The sequence below is a fragment of the Arachis ipaensis genome, chromosome B04, assembly GCF_000816755.2.
Source record: "Arachis ipaensis cultivar K30076 chromosome B04, Araip1.1, whole genome shotgun sequence".
NCBI classification, from domain to species: Eukaryota; Viridiplantae; Streptophyta; class Magnoliopsida; order Fabales; family Fabaceae; genus Arachis; species Arachis ipaensis.
The window spans coordinates 104150782-104167946 of NC_029788.2; the positions used below are offsets into that span (position 1 = coordinate 104150782).

At 34.8% G+C, this 17165-nt stretch overlaps 3 protein-coding genes across 3 annotated transcripts; 1 reads left to right on the top strand and 2 right to left on the bottom strand.

Moving 5' to 3' along the window:
- LOC110270733 lies at positions 3566-5778 on the bottom strand. Its single transcript, XM_021120205.1, has 6 exons — positions 5302-5778; positions 5049-5109; positions 4912-4977; positions 4406-4810; positions 3861-3962; positions 3566-3772 (listed from the first exon to the last, which is right to left on the bottom strand). Exons 3-6 carry the CDS (start codon positions 4927-4929, stop codon positions 3671-3673), a joined length of 627 nt encoding a protein of 208 aa, XP_020975864.1. The 5' UTR covers positions 4930-4977; positions 5049-5109; positions 5302-5778; the 3' UTR covers positions 3566-3670.
- Positions 10408-11421, top strand: LOC107636929. The gene has a single exon (XM_016340399.1). It carries the CDS (start codon positions 10408-10410, stop codon positions 11419-11421), a length of 1014 nt encoding a protein of 337 aa, XP_016195885.1.
- Positions 12998-16063, bottom strand: LOC107636928. The gene is made up of 6 exons (XM_016340398.2): positions 15989-16063; positions 15339-15897; positions 15170-15237; positions 14453-14542; positions 14158-14330; positions 12998-13155 (listed from the first exon to the last, which is right to left on the bottom strand). The coding sequence occupies exons 1-5, from the start codon at positions 16061-16063 to the stop codon at positions 14166-14168; spliced, it is 957 nt and encodes a 318-aa protein (XP_016195884.1). The 3' UTR covers positions 12998-13155; positions 14158-14165.

The window sequence follows — 17165 nt, forward strand, 5'->3', positions numbered from 1 at the left end:
TCGAGCACATGGACCCGAGGGATAGGAATCATCCTCCTCGGTCCAGGAGAGCTTGGTACTGATGGCTTTGGTAGAACATGAGAAGATCCTTCCCCAGCCACCTTGGCCGAGACGTTCTGGGCAGCTGTAGCCTTCCTCGCCTTTTTAAAGGCCCTCATGGAGTCATTATTTTTAACCATTTCTGAAAAATACAAACAAAACAAAGTTACAATGCTGGAAGAAATAGAAAACAAGCAACAAGTAAGTCAAAAGAAGTCGACCACTACCCAGCTCGGCTCGGACAAGAGAAGGGTCTCCTAAAAATCTCTTTGTATCGAGATAAGGAGGTTGTCCCCAAATCCCCTCCAACAAAGTCACAAAATCTTGCTCAACCTCATCAAGCATCTCCCACGTATATCTAGATACTACAACATTCTTTTGCCAACATAAAGGGAAGGCAGGTTCACTATTTGATTCCAAGAAAAAAGGCCGAGCTCCCTCGATAGCTCGGACCTTGAAGAAGTAATTCTTAAAATCCCTAAAAGACTCATCATACATAGAAAACACTTTGTGCCCTTGGGCAGACCTGAAAGAAACCCAAGAAGCTTTCTTTTTGGTAGTCCCGAGCTTAGTCAAGACAAAAAGATACAGAAAGAGAGTTTGAGAAGGTGTGACATCCAACTCTTGGCAAAGCAACTGAAAGATCTTGATGAAGCCCCAGGAATTCGGATGGAGCTGAGACGAGGCCACATTACACGATCATAACAAGTCAGTCTCAAAGAAAGTAAAGGGAAAGGTAATGTTCAGCTGGCTGAAAAAATAGTCATAGGCATAAAAGAAGGGACGCTCCCCTTGGGTCAGAGAAGGAAAGCAAACCCTCTCCTCGGAGTCCGGCGCTACCAACTCATAATCTTTCTCCTGGTCTCTATGGTTACAGATACGGTGACGTTTTCTAAGTTCCACAAGATACTCAGGATCAACAATTGAAACACACATCAGAACAAGGGAGTCCATCCAATCGGACATGCCCTCGGGGACTTTGGAGGAGGTCTCAACAATATTTTACGAGAGGAAGACATGGTCAACTAATCCTACAGCAAAGTAAAAAGAGAGGAATTACTAAATAAACAGCTCGACCATAACAAAGAAATTAGCTCGAACAATATGGCTAAGAACAACACAAACAGCAAAAAGGACATCCCAAGACCCACACCAAAGATCCAAGGGCATCCTTTGGAGGCAATTATGGAACAAGGACTTAGGAAAATCTACAAGCCTACATCTCTACACCTCTTAACAAGAAAATAACCCCTTTTTAACAAAAGCGACACTCCGAGAAGAAAGCCACAAAATTCAAAAAGCCATCAAAAGAAGCCATCTTTCAACAAAACTACTAAGGAAGCTATCAACATCAAACAGATCAAAATCACCTAAAGGTGCAATCCTTTCCCAAAGAATCAAACAGTTTCATTATCCCAAAACTCCAAAAATGGTGACGCAAACTGAGGCAAATACAACTTTCAAAACCCTAAAAAGCATCAACTATCAGGGAAAACACCAAGAGGCGTACATAAGTCGAAAGGAACTCCAAAAAACATGCATCACAGCAACAATCAAGCAAGACGACGCAAAAAGGTTCAAGCTTTCCAACATACAAGCAAAATCAAAACTTTACCAGGAAATAAATGCAAAGGAAGAACGACGAAGGAAGTAAAGAAGCGGAAAGAAGAACCAACCTGAAAAAGGGAGAAAGCTTTGAAGAAATTGAAGATGGAAAAGACAGAATCCGGAATCACCTTTCAAAGCAAAGAAAGCACCAACAATCACCAAACGGCGTCGCAGAGAGAAACGCGAAAATGCAAGTCTCAGGCAAAACAGAAAGGTAGAAAGAAAAAGGGGAAGTTACAGCAAAAGAGAAGAGGAAACCGTTTTTGTGAAAAGTTCAAAATGAACGTGGGAGGCAAAAGAAATGGAGCATTAAAAGAATTAATGAGGTTATTAAACCCTCGCGCATTCCCAAAGCAAGGAGATGCGCGTTTTCAAAAGAATGAAAATTTAAAGAAAAACGTTCCGCATTCAAAGGGAAACTCTACAAAGAAGAAATCGACAAAATGCTTGAGTTCGGCTTCACCAGAGAAAGGATCGAAGTCCTAAAACTAAGGACTCGACCTCAAAAGGAAGACCACACTCGAGCAGGGGCACTGTTCATACCCTGGGTCGAACTGTCCGACCCGGGATGATCAGACGACAAGTCAACCGACCTCTTCAGGTCAGGATTATCCGACCTCACTCAAAGAGCTTGGCCAAATCGCCAGGAAAAGCCCAAGTAGGGCCCAAACAGAGGAGCACGACCCAAATCCAAAGGCAGTCCAAGCCTACAGAGATAAGGGCAGTTCCCTTGAAAATAAGATGACCTCACTCAAGGATAAGATAGGATAAGATAAGATAACTATCTTATTTCCAAGAAGGTCACTCCTCACCATTATAAATACACTGGAGCACCCAGGTATAACTCATACTCTGATTCTACTAAAAACCTGCTTGATACCCTTGCTAACTTAAGCATCGGAGTCCCTTGCAGGTACCACCACCCTCCGGTGACAAAGGATCAGAAGCATAACCAGTACAACAAGTCGGACACGACTACTCCGACCGCCATTCACCAGTCGGACACGTCATCTTCGACCAGCAAAGAAGATCTCGTCTGAGATCGACCCAAAGTTTTAGGTAACCCTCGGAACAGAAACCATTGGCCTTTTAGTATTATCTGATTGGTAAAACCAATCGTCCAATAGTAGATTCTCTAAGAAAGAAATCTGAAAATCAAAGAAATGAATTTGACATGGAATTGGTTTCACAATCAAAACAGTGATATGTTTTTGAAGGTTAAAAGTCCATTGAACACACCACATCATATATTGCCTTCATCCTCTCGTGCCTTTGTTTTAAGCACTTTAGAGAGTCTAGATATGTAATCAACCCTCTACTTTTTTCCACAACTACTAGGAACCAATGATCTTTAACATTAATAGGTACGTATATCTCTCTTATTAGGTTAAATCATTTATTAGTTACAAGGATAAAAAGAGTTAATTATTTTTTTACCACAGTTGAAATAACTCATCAAGATAGTCTATTACCTTAGAGAGGTCTTCAACCTTGCCCATAAAGTTTGTTTTGATGTATTCCATTGTCCCAACAGAAATATGTTGTTGTTGGAGTGCTATTTGCTACAAGATATTAACCATAACAAGAGTAATATGAAATCAAAGTTTAACCTAAACTATTTTGGGATAATAAATAAATAATGACCATAATCAAAAGCAAAATGATTTATGCCATTAGAAACTTATAGCAAAAGTGGTTGGGAGGAACCATTTATTGCCTTCCACTGTAACTGCTGCATGTTTCATAAGCATTGATGCCACCATATTCAAAACCTACATTTGACGAGCCAGAAATTGTCAGTCATCAATCAAATTCAACAAAGTAAAAAAGGTATATCACATGAATTACTTCATGACTTATGTTATCTCCAACCCGATTTTTCAGACAAAGGGTCATCAATGCTTCCCGGCTTCCTCAACAATGTTCGTTAGGCACAAGAATCTCTCTATTAATAACAAAATCGCAAGTTATATCTCATGAAATAAGTGTTTGATTCCAAATCTCCAAAATTAGTAGAAGTGACCTACTTGGGGTCATAATCATTTCCAAAGATATAGGCAAAAATAGCCAACTCAATACCCATGAAAACCATTTCCGATGTTGGCCTAAATGACACCTCCAAGCACTATCAATTTGGATAGAAACATGTATAAGTATTTAAAACAGAGACATAGAGTACTTAACAGGATATGCGGGAAAGAGGGGACTATTACCGTATACATCTCATCACCATACATGTTCACCAAATCATGGGATTCATATAGCCATGGACGTCCTCGCTGTAGTTTAAAGTCTCCACATGTGGGGATTTTCTTCTACAAGATGCAACTTCTACGTCAGAGAGGATTTTTAAGATAAAATAAAATTGAAAAAAATTAACGAATAATCTCTTTCACCTATTTAAATATTGTTTATTCTTTTAAGAGTAAATCACATGAGTGTAGCGCCTTTGATTAAGTGCTTGTATTTGCTTAATTTAGTTTTTTTTTTTTTCATTTTGTCCTAAAATCTTGAAATCTGGCTTTCATTCATTTTTTTCACATCAAATCATCTGCAATAATTTAAATAAAATAGAAAGTGAGATGTTGTTATCTACATACCAAAGGGGTTGATTGGTTTCTATTTTTATTTTTAGGATTTTGTGAATCAGAAAAGGAAAGTAAAACCCTTTTTTCCCCACTGTTTTCAGTTTATTTAGGGAAAAAACCCATGTCAGAAGATGAACATCCAAATCAAGCCAATTAATTGAGTTTCTAACCTTAATCGATGATGTTGCTTTTTGACCTCTGCATTTAGTGGTACTCTTACGCCGTTTCAAGCCAGCGTTTTCGCTGATTTCATGATCACTCAACGGACCAGATGGTTTGCAATCTGGTTCGAGCTTTTGAGCCAAAGGACACCTTGATGATTTTCGACGCAATGGAGCCTTTTTTGCGATTGTATGAGCTATCACTAATGGAGGTGGCCCACTCACGGTAATATTCTCATCAGCACTAGCATCATCAACATGATGAGCAACAGATCTGAGTCCAGATGAAACAATAGACAAGATTGCATCAATCTTTTTTCTCTGGTCGCTTATTGTGGAGGATAAAGAACGTATCTCTTCAGCAACAATGGTTCGAACGAACCTCGTAAGGGAATCACTAAAAGAAGTCGTTTCCTTCAAACACAAATGAGAGCATCAGGAGATACACCAAATAGAAAATATAGAAATAGAAATATATTTCATAACAACATCTAATGAGACAATAGAAAACTCACCTCTCCAAATGGCAACATTAATTGTTGGAGTGCAACGATTTTATCCCCCGTCTTTTCTTTTGTCACCTAAGGGGCAAAAAATTAAAGGAAGTACACGAAAATAAAAATGAAATGAGATGTTGGTGTTTGAAGCATACCTCAATATTTTAGCTTCACAGCAATCTTAGCCCTGCTTCAACACCGTCTATCAACATTCAACTATTTCAAATACCAAAAGAATCATGTAAATGATCCAGGGAGCAACTTTACTTTTGTTCTTCAAGTAATTCAAGAAGAAAACTATTAAAACCTAAACCAATAAAACCATTATACATAAGAATAACAGAAAGCCGGTAGAAAATAGACAATGCACAATGAAAAGCGAAAAACATAATAACAGAGACCACCTACCTGAACTGACTCGCAATGTTCTCCGGCAACCATGAGAGTTAACGAACAAGCACGGGAGCACCCAGGGGGACAAGGCTTCAGACTTCAGAGGCAGAGAGACTAAGCATGTGAGTAGAAGACTCCGACTAGAGAAGAATGCGAGCACAGCTCCCACGAGCAGAGATGAGTACTAACGCAGAAGAAGGAACAAGGCAAGCAGAGAGGAATGTAGGTCCACGCCGTCAATGTCACTAGTAGCCACCCCATCAACTACATAGATTTAGGAATTTGGAAAGGGGGTTAGGGTTAGGGTTGGAGTTGGGCTTAGGGCTAGGATTAGTCATTCTGATGCAAAATTGTTAGGACTTGAAATTGGAGTTTTCCCAAAGATTAAGAAAAACTGTTTTAGTATTTACCATAGTTTGAAAGAAGTAGATAATAAAAATATTTTAAAAAATTTTTTGTTATTTTTTTTTTTTGTAATTTGTGTCTTAATGAAAGAATAAAAAGGAATGTCGAGTGATATTTTGTTGATTGCAAATTATTTTTGTATCCACAAATCAAATATTAATACAAATTCAAAAGTTCATCTATGAATTTTTATAATGTTAAATAACCTAAACCATAATTACTAATTGATAAATATATCTAATTTTGACAACATATTAATTTCTGATTTTTCTTTAAAAAATAAATAACTTAATACAATCAAAATTTATTTGGGTAAATATTTTAAAGATTTTCGTAAGTGATTTTTTAAAAGATCTTTAATAAAAAACTTTTATCAATTCATGTTTTATATTTAATCCCATAAAAAAACAAATTGATGCTAATTTTTAGATGTAAGAGTAAATTTGCTATGAAATAATATTATAAATTTGATATCAACACTTAATCAGAGAAATAATAGTAAAATTCACATCAAATAATATTCTAAATACTATCTCAAATTAACTTTTAGTTTTAGGTTTACAAATAATCATACATTTAATTCGAATTATTAATTTATAAATGTTTGAGAGTATATTTCATATCAAAATAACTTTTTAAAATTTTATCTAAATAATTAATTTACATATAATAGAACTCTAAATTTATTCTAAATCACTAATTCACATTTAATTAGAGATTCAACGGTGAACTTGACATTGAATTATGTTCTATATTGAATCTCAACTTCTAATTAATATTAATTTTTAGTGTATAAGAGTAAATTTCATATATAATAATGCTTTAACCTTGATTGAAATCACTAATTTACACTTAATTAAAAGTGCAAAACAGAAATTCATATGACTACATCAAATCATACTCTAAATCTGATATTAAGAACTAATTAACAATTTTTTTTTGTTATTATGATTATGAACTTCAAATTAAATTATGTTCAATTTTTTATATGATCAGATCACTAATTATCATTTATTTATACGTACAAATAAAATTTTCATGTCAAATCATACTCTAAATTTAAGTGAGTTTTTTAAGATTTTTAATTTACAAATTCTTATGAATTCACATTCTAAATTTAATCTCATAAAAAACAAATTAATATTAATTTTTGGATGCCAGAGTAAACTTGCTATGAAATAATATTCTAAACTTGATATCACACTTAATTAGAGAAATAATAGCAAAATTCACATCAAATAATGTTCTGATTGTTATCTTGAAAACAAATTAACTTTTAATTTATGTTCATAATAACCACACTTAGTTATATATGAAGTGATATTCTATAGTTAATTCAAATTACTAATTGATGCTTAATTATATGTGTAAGAGCATATGTCACATCAAAATTAAAGTGATGCTCTAAATTTAATCTAAATCACTAACTCACACTTAATTAGACGCTTAAGGAGAACTTTACATCAAATTGTGGTTTATATTGGATCTTAACAACAAAATAACACTTAGATTTGAGTGCTAGATTAAACTTTACATGTAATAATACTTTAAGTTCGATCAAAATTTCAAAATTACTAATTGATACTTGTTACGGACTGCCAAGTTCAGTCCAAGAAGTTGTCGGGTCGGGGCATGCACTGCCCCACCCAGGCCCAAACCTCCAGCAAAAGGTCCCACGGATCGGTTCCCAACACCCGACCCAGGACCCGAACGACTTACCACCCAAAGCGTGCTATCGTTCGGGTCGGTGTCCTCAGGGTCAGTACCCGGCATCCCGACCCAAAGTCCGGGACAACCTGCTCACGTGAAAAGGGACAGCTCACAGCTCCTCTATCAATGGGCTTGACCATTGATAGGCCCACCCAACATAGTATATAAGGGGAGAGGACAGCTCCCCCCCCCCGAGGTACGTCACATTCTTACCTAATTCTGCCACCCTCCAGTACGGACTCTGACTTGATCGTCGGAGTGTCCTTGCAGGTGGCCACCCCCACTCCGTTCAACCTCCGATGTTGCCAGCGCACGATCTCCCTCGCTCCACGCCAGCTCGGGGTCTCCCCCTCTCTCCTACTCATCACCTTCCGACAACCCGAAAACACAAGGTAACGAACATTGGCGCCGTCTGTAGGGATCCCGGCACAGACATGGAGTGACTCATCACTTCGGAGGAGCTCCGCGAAGGAGGCGGGGCCCGTTTGAGCAGGGCGAGTTTGACAGCCTGCGCTGCCGAACATCCGAGACCCTCCGTTCAACCCAACCAATAAATGTACACTAAGACCCCCGAAAGGCTCTCCTTCAGGGGAACGGGAGCCGACAGCGCCAAGATCATGCAAGAGCTCAGGCATAGAGTACAAAATCTCGAGTGGGAGTTGGCGGCGAGGGGCCAATCCCACGAAAATGTCAGCCACTCGCACGGCGGCACCAGCCGGTCCCACGCCCACACCCGCTCCCCCTCCCGAGCATACAACAGCCAAGGTAGAAGCCTAATAAGGCACGAAGAGGTGCACACGCAAGCAACTTCCAGACCCACTCGAAGCAAGTCGGAAAGCCGCTGGGGGTCCCAGAAAGAGGAGGCCAGGAGACAACAAGATCCCATTATCATGGGAGCCACCGCTTTTCACCCCTCAATCCTCAAAGTCCGACTCCCGAGAAACTTCGACAAGCCGACAGACATGAGGTATGATGGGACCAAGGAACCCCAGGAGCATGTCACAGCCTTTGAAGCAAGGATGAACTTGGAAGGGGTAGGCGACGCGGTTAGATGCCGAGCATTCCCCGTGACACTGGCCGGACCAGCGATCAGATGGTTCAATACCCTCCCACAAGGATCTATCACAACTTTCGCAGACATATCCCAGAGCTTTCTAGCTCGGTTCACGACGCACATAGCCAAGGCAAAGCACCCAATTAACTTATTGGGAGTCACCCAGAAACCCGGGGGCGAGCACAGCTCCCACGAGCAGAGATGAGTACTAACGCAGAAGAAGGAACAAGGCAAGCAGAGAGGAATGTAGGTCCACGCCGTCAATGTCACTAGTAGCCACCCCATCAACTACATAGATTTAGGAATTTGGAAAGGGGGTTAGGGTTAGGGTTGGAGTTGGGCTTAGGGCTAGGATTAGTCATTCTGATGCAAAATTGTTAGGACTTGGAAATGGAGTTTTCCCAAAGATTAAAGGAATCTGTTTTTAGTATTTACCATAGTTTGAAAGAAAAAGTAGATAATAAAAATATTTTAAAAAATTTTTTGTTATTTTTTTTTTTTGTAATTTGTGTCTTAATGAAAGAATAAAAAGGAATGTCGAGTGATATTTTGTTGATTGCAAATTATTTTTGTATCCACAAATCAAATATTAATACAAATTCAAAAGTTCATCTATAAATTTTTATAATGTTAAATAACCTAAACCATAATTACTAATTGATAAATATATCTAATTTTGACAACATATTAATTTCTGATTTTTCTTTAAAAAATAAATAACTTAATACAATCAAAATTTATTTGGGTAAATATTTTAAAGATTTTCGTAAGTGATTTTTTAAAAGATCTTTAATAAAAAACTTTTATCAATTCATGTTTTATATTTAATCCCATAAAAAAACAAATTGATGCTAATTTTTAGATGTAAGAGTAAATTTGCTATGAAATAATATTATAAATTTGATATCAACACTTAATCAGAGAAATAATAGTAAAATTCACATCAAATAATATTCTAAATACTATCTCAAATTAACTTTTAGTTTTAGGTTTACAAATAATCATACATTTAATTCGAATTATTAATTTATAAATGTCTGAGAGTATATTTCATATCAAAATAACTTTTTAAAATTTTATCTAAATAATTAATTTACATATAATAGAACTCTAAATTTATTCTAAATCACTAATTCACATTTAATTAGAGATTCAACGGTGAACTTGACATTGAATTATGTTCTATATTGAATCTCAACTTCTAATTAATATTAATTTTTAGTGTATAAGAGTAAATTTCATATATAATAATGCTTTAACCTTGATTGAAATCACTAATTTACACTTAATTAAAAGTGCAAAACAGAAATTCATATGACTACATCAAATCATACTCTAAATCTGATATTAAGAACTAATTAACAATTTTTTTTGTTATTATGATTATGAACTTCAAATTAAATTATGTTCAATTTTTTATATAATCAGATCACTAATTATCATTTATTTATATGTACAAATAAAATTTTTATGACAAATCATACTCTAAATTTAAGTGAGTTTTTTAAGATTTTTAATTTACAAATTCTTATGAATTCACATTCTAAATTTAATCTCATAAAAAATAAATTAATATTATTTTTTGAATGCCAGAGTAAACTTGCTATGAAATAATATTCTAAACTTAATATCACACTTAATTAGAGAAATAATAGCAAAATTCACATCAAATAATGTTCTGATTGTTATCTCCATAACAAATTAACTTTTAATTTATGTTCATAATAATCACACTTAGTTATATATGAAGTGATATTCTATATTTAATTCAAATTACTAATTGATACTTAATTACATGTGTAAGAGCATATGTCACATCAAAATTAAAGTGATGCTCTAAATTTAATCTAAATCACTAACTCACACTTAATTTAATGCTTAAGGCAGTTGCTAAGAAGCTAATTTCTCTACAGAAAAAAATTTTATGGAGTAGGGAGGATGGGAGGCAGGGAATGGCGTTGGTGAAATGGGAGTTGGTACAGACCCCGAAGAAATATGGTGGGCTGGGAGTAGGGGATGCTATGATTCGGAACTCATCACTATTGTTTAAGTGGTGGTGGCATTTTGCTAAGGAAGAGTGCCCATTGTGGAAGAAGGTGATCTGCTCCTGTAATAACTTGAGGCCGAATGAGTTATTGTCTTCTCAAGCGCTGCCTACTAGAGGAGGCCCATGGAGGGATATATGCCATATAGAATTTCAGGAGCAACATCTGCGTGATAAGATGATCACAGGTCTGGCAATGGAGATTGGGGATGGCCGAAAGACCCGGTTTTGGGAGGATGTTTGGTTGCAGTGTGGTTCCTTGAAAGATCGATTTCCTAGGCTCTTCTCTATTTCAAACCAATGTGGGGCGGTAATTGGGGAGTGTGGGTTTTGGGATGGGTTAGAGTGGGTTTGGAATCTCCAATGGAGGAGGGAGCTCTTTCAATGGGAGTTAGACCTTCTGAGTCAGTTAAATGAGGCTTTGAGACCCGTGAGGCTAGCGAGTAACAGGGAGGATAGAGTTGTGTGGAAATATGATAAACTTGGTATCTTTTCGACTAATTCTTTTGTGCAGGTGCTACAAGAAGGAATGTTATCAGAGGAGGCAACCAGTTACAGCTTCACAAAGACCATCTGGAAAGGTTTGGTTCCACCAAGGGTTGAGCTATTTGCTTGGTTCGTCCTGGTCGGCAGGGTGAACACAAAAGAACGGCTAAGTCGGATCGGGATTATTAGCCAATATGATAAGAGCTGTGTTTTATGTAATAAGGATGTTGAGCAGGTCCATCACTTGTTTCTTGGCTGTGATTTTGCTTGGCAGGTGTGGAGTGCATGGTTATCTATGGCTGGCCGGCTATGGGCTGTCCCGGGGTTAATGAAGGACCATTTCCTGAGTTGGACAGATGAGCCACGAAGGAAAGAGGATCGAAAGCAGCGATTAAGGTGTTTCTGTGCGATCATTTGGCATATTTGGATGGAGTGAAATAGAAGGATATTTCAGAATCAAAAGAAAGGCGTAGAAGATATCATTACATTGTCTATCCTTAGCTGCGATGAGTGGGGAGGTATGCATCCCTAGGGTTGTTGATGGCTATGCCAGAGATGACGTGGGGATGTTGTTCCTCTGTTCAAGGAGTTTGTGGGAGTTGCCTGTATTTTTGTTTGTTTGATACTATTTGCTCCACTTTAATGTGTTGAGCTCTTTTACTTAAAAAAAAAAAAGGAGAACTTTACATCAAATTGTGGTTTATATTCGATCTCAACAACAAAATAACACTTAGATTTGAGTGCTAGATTGAACTTTACATGTAATAATACTTTAAGTTCGATCAAAATTTCAAAATTACTAATTGATACTTAATTAAAAGTGTAAAATACAACTTTAGATGATCACATCAAATTATATCTAAGTTTGATATTAAGAACTAATTAACATTTTTTCTTGTTGTTATTATTATGAACTTAATTAAATGATATTCAATTTTTTATTCGATCAGATAACTAATTATCATTTATTTATATGTACAAACAAAAATTTTAGATTAAATCATATTCTAAATTCACCTTAAAGATACAATATCATTTTGATGGAGAACTAATAAAATTTTGTCATTCAAATAATTATGTTGATAAAATAATTAAAAAAATATAAAATTCTAAGTGATCTAAGATTGAGTATTGGAGGAACAAATTTTCACTTTGAATTTCAAATCACTATTTATAATATATGATCCTACAAATATTTTTATAGAATCCAAAATGAAATTGAAACTAGAACTAACATTGGAGATACTCTAATGTATAATCAATTATAATTACAATAGTGAGAAGGACAAAAACATTAAGCAAATTTACTAGTAAAAATATTACTCTAAAAATATATTGGTATTTTTAAATTTGAACCATATAATTTGAACCTATAATTTGGTTCAATAAGATTCAATAAAATAGTTTGGTTCAATACGGTTCAATAAAACCAAACCAAGTTAATAAGAAAATCATGATGAAACACTTGTTCAAATCAGAATGGCGACTTTAGCGGAAATCATTTTTCACGACTTCATTTAAGTGGCCGCCTTAACGTTTATGGTGTAAGCGGTAATATTTAAAAGAGTTTAGGTATTTGGAAAAATAAAAATATTACTTGTATATTATAATTAGTCATTATGTATTTATGTATAAATATATGTATTATTTTATTTATTTTAATATATATATTATATTTTAATTTATATGTTATACTAAGTCCCGTTACAAAAAGTTTTTGTAACGAAAAATGGAACTGTTACAATTTAATATGATGTTTTGTAACAATTTTTTCTGATACAAAAAATCAGAAGCCGTTACAAAAGTAGTAACAAATTTTGATCTTCAAAGTATTTTTCGTGACAATCTATTTTTTCCTATTAAAAAATTTTGTTACAAAATGTAACTTGATTTTGTAACATTTTTTTTAATTAACTAATATATTAACTATTTTATTAAGCAAGTCTACATTTATATAATATGTAAAAACATACATAATTCAAACATGCCTCATTTAGCTAAAATTGTTTTAAAACAAAATAACATTAGTGAGTACATTGATTAGTTCTACAAGTTATATGTCTTGCACAAGTTCAACCAAAAGTTAAAAGTTCTAACATAGATTAGTGTCTCTATGAATCAAAATATTTTTGAGCCCTCAAAGTAGCATGTGGTCACCATTTCAGCACTCCTATAAATAAGAAAATCCGAAACAAAAAGTTAGGTGCATAGTCAAAAGAAATATCTTAAGGCAATCAGAAATCATGTAGCAAACAAGGGTCTATTTTGACACAGAAATTCGTCAAATAGAACTTGTTTGCTCAAACAACACAATGCAGTTTAATTGAGCAACCAAATAGTGAATAACAAAACCCAAGCTTCCAGCTTCCAACAACCAAAACAGTGAAGCACTTAACCGGATAATCAATCAATTGATCTTAGCAACAGTTGAAAACCAAAAGCAATTAAATACCAACTCAATCAATTAATTGAATCAAAGATGAATATTGAAAACAGCTTAAGATAAATTCCGGCAGCATTTCAGCAGTAAATTTGCCTATTTCACAATTTTAATCAATCAATTCAAATTCCATATGAATTCTTTGACAGTTAAAAACACAAAAAATCATAATGAATTCATAGGAAAGAAGTAAATAAGCCAATTCCAGCAAGAAAACATGAGGAAACAATTAAAACCAATCCAACCAGCAAGAAACAGAGCAGCACTCAGCAGAACAGCAATCAATGGCCCATCATACAGCACCCAAAACAGTAAAATGAACAAAGGTAATGGATTCAGGCAGCATTCTATTCATTGAAGTCAATAACCATTACACTTGCAAGCAGCAGGGGCACAACAGTTTATCCATTAATTCAACAAAAAATCAATCAAGACAAACTAAACGATTTCAGCAACAGATTTATCAATAAAACTAATCTCAGTTCAGCAACCATCATCTATTCCAACACAAACAACAATAACTCAGCAGCATTTCCTTTCTCATTGAATTTAACAATCATTCAACAAGCAAGCAATGAGGGGGAAAAATCAGCAGCAAGCAACAGCAAGTATAGAGCAGCAATAACAACTTAATGTGAGAAATTATTCAACAACAAATGCACACACAAATACAAGGATTACTTAAATGACTCATCATGCTTATCCACATAAGTCTGCAGTGAAACCACTTACCGTTTCACTTAAGAGGCTTGTAACAACAGCTTTTTTATCAACTTCTTTCTCATTTTCCCTTTCAGGCTCACTGTCAGGCTCACTGGTTTATTTTCTGTAGAGAGATAAGGACCTCCTGAATTCGGCATCATGACAGAGTTTGCACTGGGAGTAAGAAGGCCAAAATCTAATAACTGTATTAGAGAAGAAAATCTGGTGTCACACTATTTTAACATTGAAGTGCTTTATTTACTTCTGGCATGTCTATCAAATATAGAAGATGCTAGTTCTAGTGAGAAAAGAAATGTTTCCTTATTTTAGCTGCAAAGTTCTCATCTAACATAATATTGCTTGAGCTGATGGAGACATGATATGCTGGTGGATCATTAAAAAGAAACAAGTATTCCTGCAGCCACAATCAACACAACAAAAGTCCAAAATCAGAATCATGTTTCACAACTTTTGTGAAACGTTAAATAATTTGTCACAGATATAAGTGACAAAACAGCCTCATATATTCATGTTTCTACAATCATATCAATCAAAAGAAAGAACTCAGAAATAGGCTAAGTCATATAGAACTATCTTGTAGATACACATTTAAGCTTTTGTTTTTCATTGGCAAACTGAATGAAACATACAACTGTTGGAAACTCTGTAAAAATTTTAATCTTCCTATATACTAACATGTTTTAAGGTAGGAAAATTGAATATATATATATATATATATATATATATATATATATATATATATATATACAGAAACTAATTTACACTCGCTTCCATGAAACCAAGTACGATAGTTTCCAATATTTATTTTATCATAAATGTCAAGAATGAGAAATGCTAAACAGTTACAGCTTAGCAGGGATGTCACGCATCCAATAGCAATTCATGAACTCAATGAGACATTAACTTTTCATAGTCCTCAAATTACTTGCATTAGAAAAATATGATAAGAAGAGTGCAGTTTCAAGTCAAAACACATTAGGAAAATTTGGTTCTTTGATAAGCTTTTGTTTAAAGAGCTTACCAGTGCTGCTACAACTTCATTAGCAATCTGCAACCTCATCCTCCAATTTAAGGGAGTCTTCAAGGGATCTACCAGCATTCAAACATTGAAATAAATAAAGAAATAAAAATAGTTCCAATTATTATTGAGAGGCTCCTCTAAAATCCTTCTAATTTCTTTCAAAATTTACCATTGAGATGCTCCTTTAAGCTTCCATTCTCTATGTTATCAAATATGAGCAGTCTGCAGAAATAACCCAAAGGCAACAAAAAACCAGTTAAAAAATTTGCTTTACCTATCAAAGCTGAGGACTCTGGCAACTTACGGAACCTAGAGGCAGAGGCAAAACAAAGCCATTTTCCCAAATCCCCATTAGCAGCTTCCTTGTTTTCTTTTCCATTCGCGTTACTCTTCACGGAGGACCTTGGCGACGGCGGACCTTGGCGACGGCGACGAACTCCGGAGGCGGCGGCGCAACAGCAACGGTGGGATTGGAAGCACCAGTGATAATTGGGCGTATAACAACGATGAGAACTCCTCCTCTCCCTCACGTTCTGTTCGTTTTCCCCCTTTCCTGCCTGTGATGGTGATGGCGACGGGACCTGGCAGCAGCGGCGGTGGATTAGCAGTGACAGAGGCAAGGCACGACGGCGACGAAACCCTTGGCGGCAAGACGCGACGGCTTCGTGGCAGTAGAGCGCGGCGATGAGATCCCCTTCCAGGGGTGGATAATGGCAACGTTGAAGGCTCTACGACGGGAGTAACCCGTCGGCAACAGTGGAAGCTTTAGTTGCAGCAAGAACGGTCTCCAAGGGCGACGGTAGGGACGGTAGAAACGACCCACGACGACAGCAGCGGCGTCCTCTTGCTCGATCTCTCCTCCTCTGCATCACTCTCATTTCTCTGATTTTTCATTTCTGAAATTTGTTACGTTGAAGGGGATGAAATGTGATAGGGTGCGGCTGAGTGATGGTATCTTGGTAAGGAAGGATAAAATTAGGGTTAGGTTCTTCATTTTGGGAATAAGGTTTCTGTTTTTTTTAATAAAATAAACATATTTTGAGATAAATTATTTTTAATTTAAATTATAAAATAATCAATTTAATAAAATAAATCATAATTTATTCATAATAAAAATTACTTAAAATATGTAAAATATTTTAACTTTTCAAACAAAATAAATTATTCTAAAAATAATTATATAAATAATTTTTTTATTCTCAAAGTGTTTAACATTTTGAAATAATTTTTTTGTTATAAAATATACTTACATTTTGTGACAAACAAATAACTTGTTATAAATAATGTTAAATTTTGTGATAAATTAATTTTTTATTACAAAACAATTGAAGTTTTTGAAACAAAAAGATATTTTGTTACAAAATATTTCAAATTTTTACAACTACTTTATCTTTTTGTTACAAAATATTTCAAATTTTTGTAACAAACAACAGTTTGTTACAAAAACTAATATAATTTGTAACAAAAAAAATCAAGTTGTTACAAAATATTAGCATGTTTTGTAACAACTTCATTATTCTTTTGTAACAATCACTAATTATTATTACAAAAAATCATTTTTTCGTAATAATTTTAAATTTGATACAAAATTTTTGTTACAAATGTTCCATTTTCTTGTAATGTATAATAAGCTAAATTCAAGAGTTATTAAATTGATAATTTAACAATAGAATTGTGTAATAATAGACGGATTCGTTTTTTCTAAAATTCTAAACATTCTATACTAATTTATTTTTTTGTATTAGAATTTGATGATTTAAAGATAGATTGATTAGATATATAACAGTAAAGAGATGAAGCATTAATTATAATTTTTCACATCTACTTAATATACTAAAACTGGGTTTTCTCCCAGTTACTAAAGCTGACGTGTCGATCTCTCATGCTTCCATTTTCCCTCCAAAACGAATAAAAATTTTTTTATATTCTAAATTATTTTATTGTAATTATATTATAATTAATACTAAATGAATAATATATAATTATACTAATTTAG

Excerpts from the sequence above, each read along its gene's own strand:
- LOC110270733 (XM_021120205.1), bottom strand. Across the intron at positions 3,963-4,405 it reads AAGCAACATCATCGATTAAG|AAGAAAATCCCCACATGTGG; the intron begins GTTAGAAACTCA and ends TGCATCTTGTAG. Across the intron at positions 3,773-3,860 it reads ATGGTGATGAGATGTATACG|TGCTTGGAGGTGTCATTTAG; the intron begins GTAATAGTCCCC and ends CCAAATTGATAG.
- LOC107636928 (XM_016340398.2), bottom strand. The coding sequence starts at position 16,063 with ATGAAAAATCAGAGAAATGAGAGTGATGCAGAGGAGGAGAGATCGAGC. Across the intron at positions 15,898-15,988 it reads CGCCGCTGCTGTCGTCGTGG|AGCCTTCAACGTTGCCATTA; the intron begins GTCGTTTCTACC and ends CTCCCGTCGTAG. Across the intron at positions 15,238-15,338 it reads CTTAAAGGAGCATCTCAATG|ATCCCTTGAAGACTCCCTTA; the intron begins GTAAATTTTGAA and ends GAATGCTGGTAG.
- LOC107636929 (XM_016340399.1), top strand. The coding sequence starts at position 10,408 with ATGGCGTTGGTGAAATGGGAGTTGGTACAGACCCCGAAGAAATATGGT.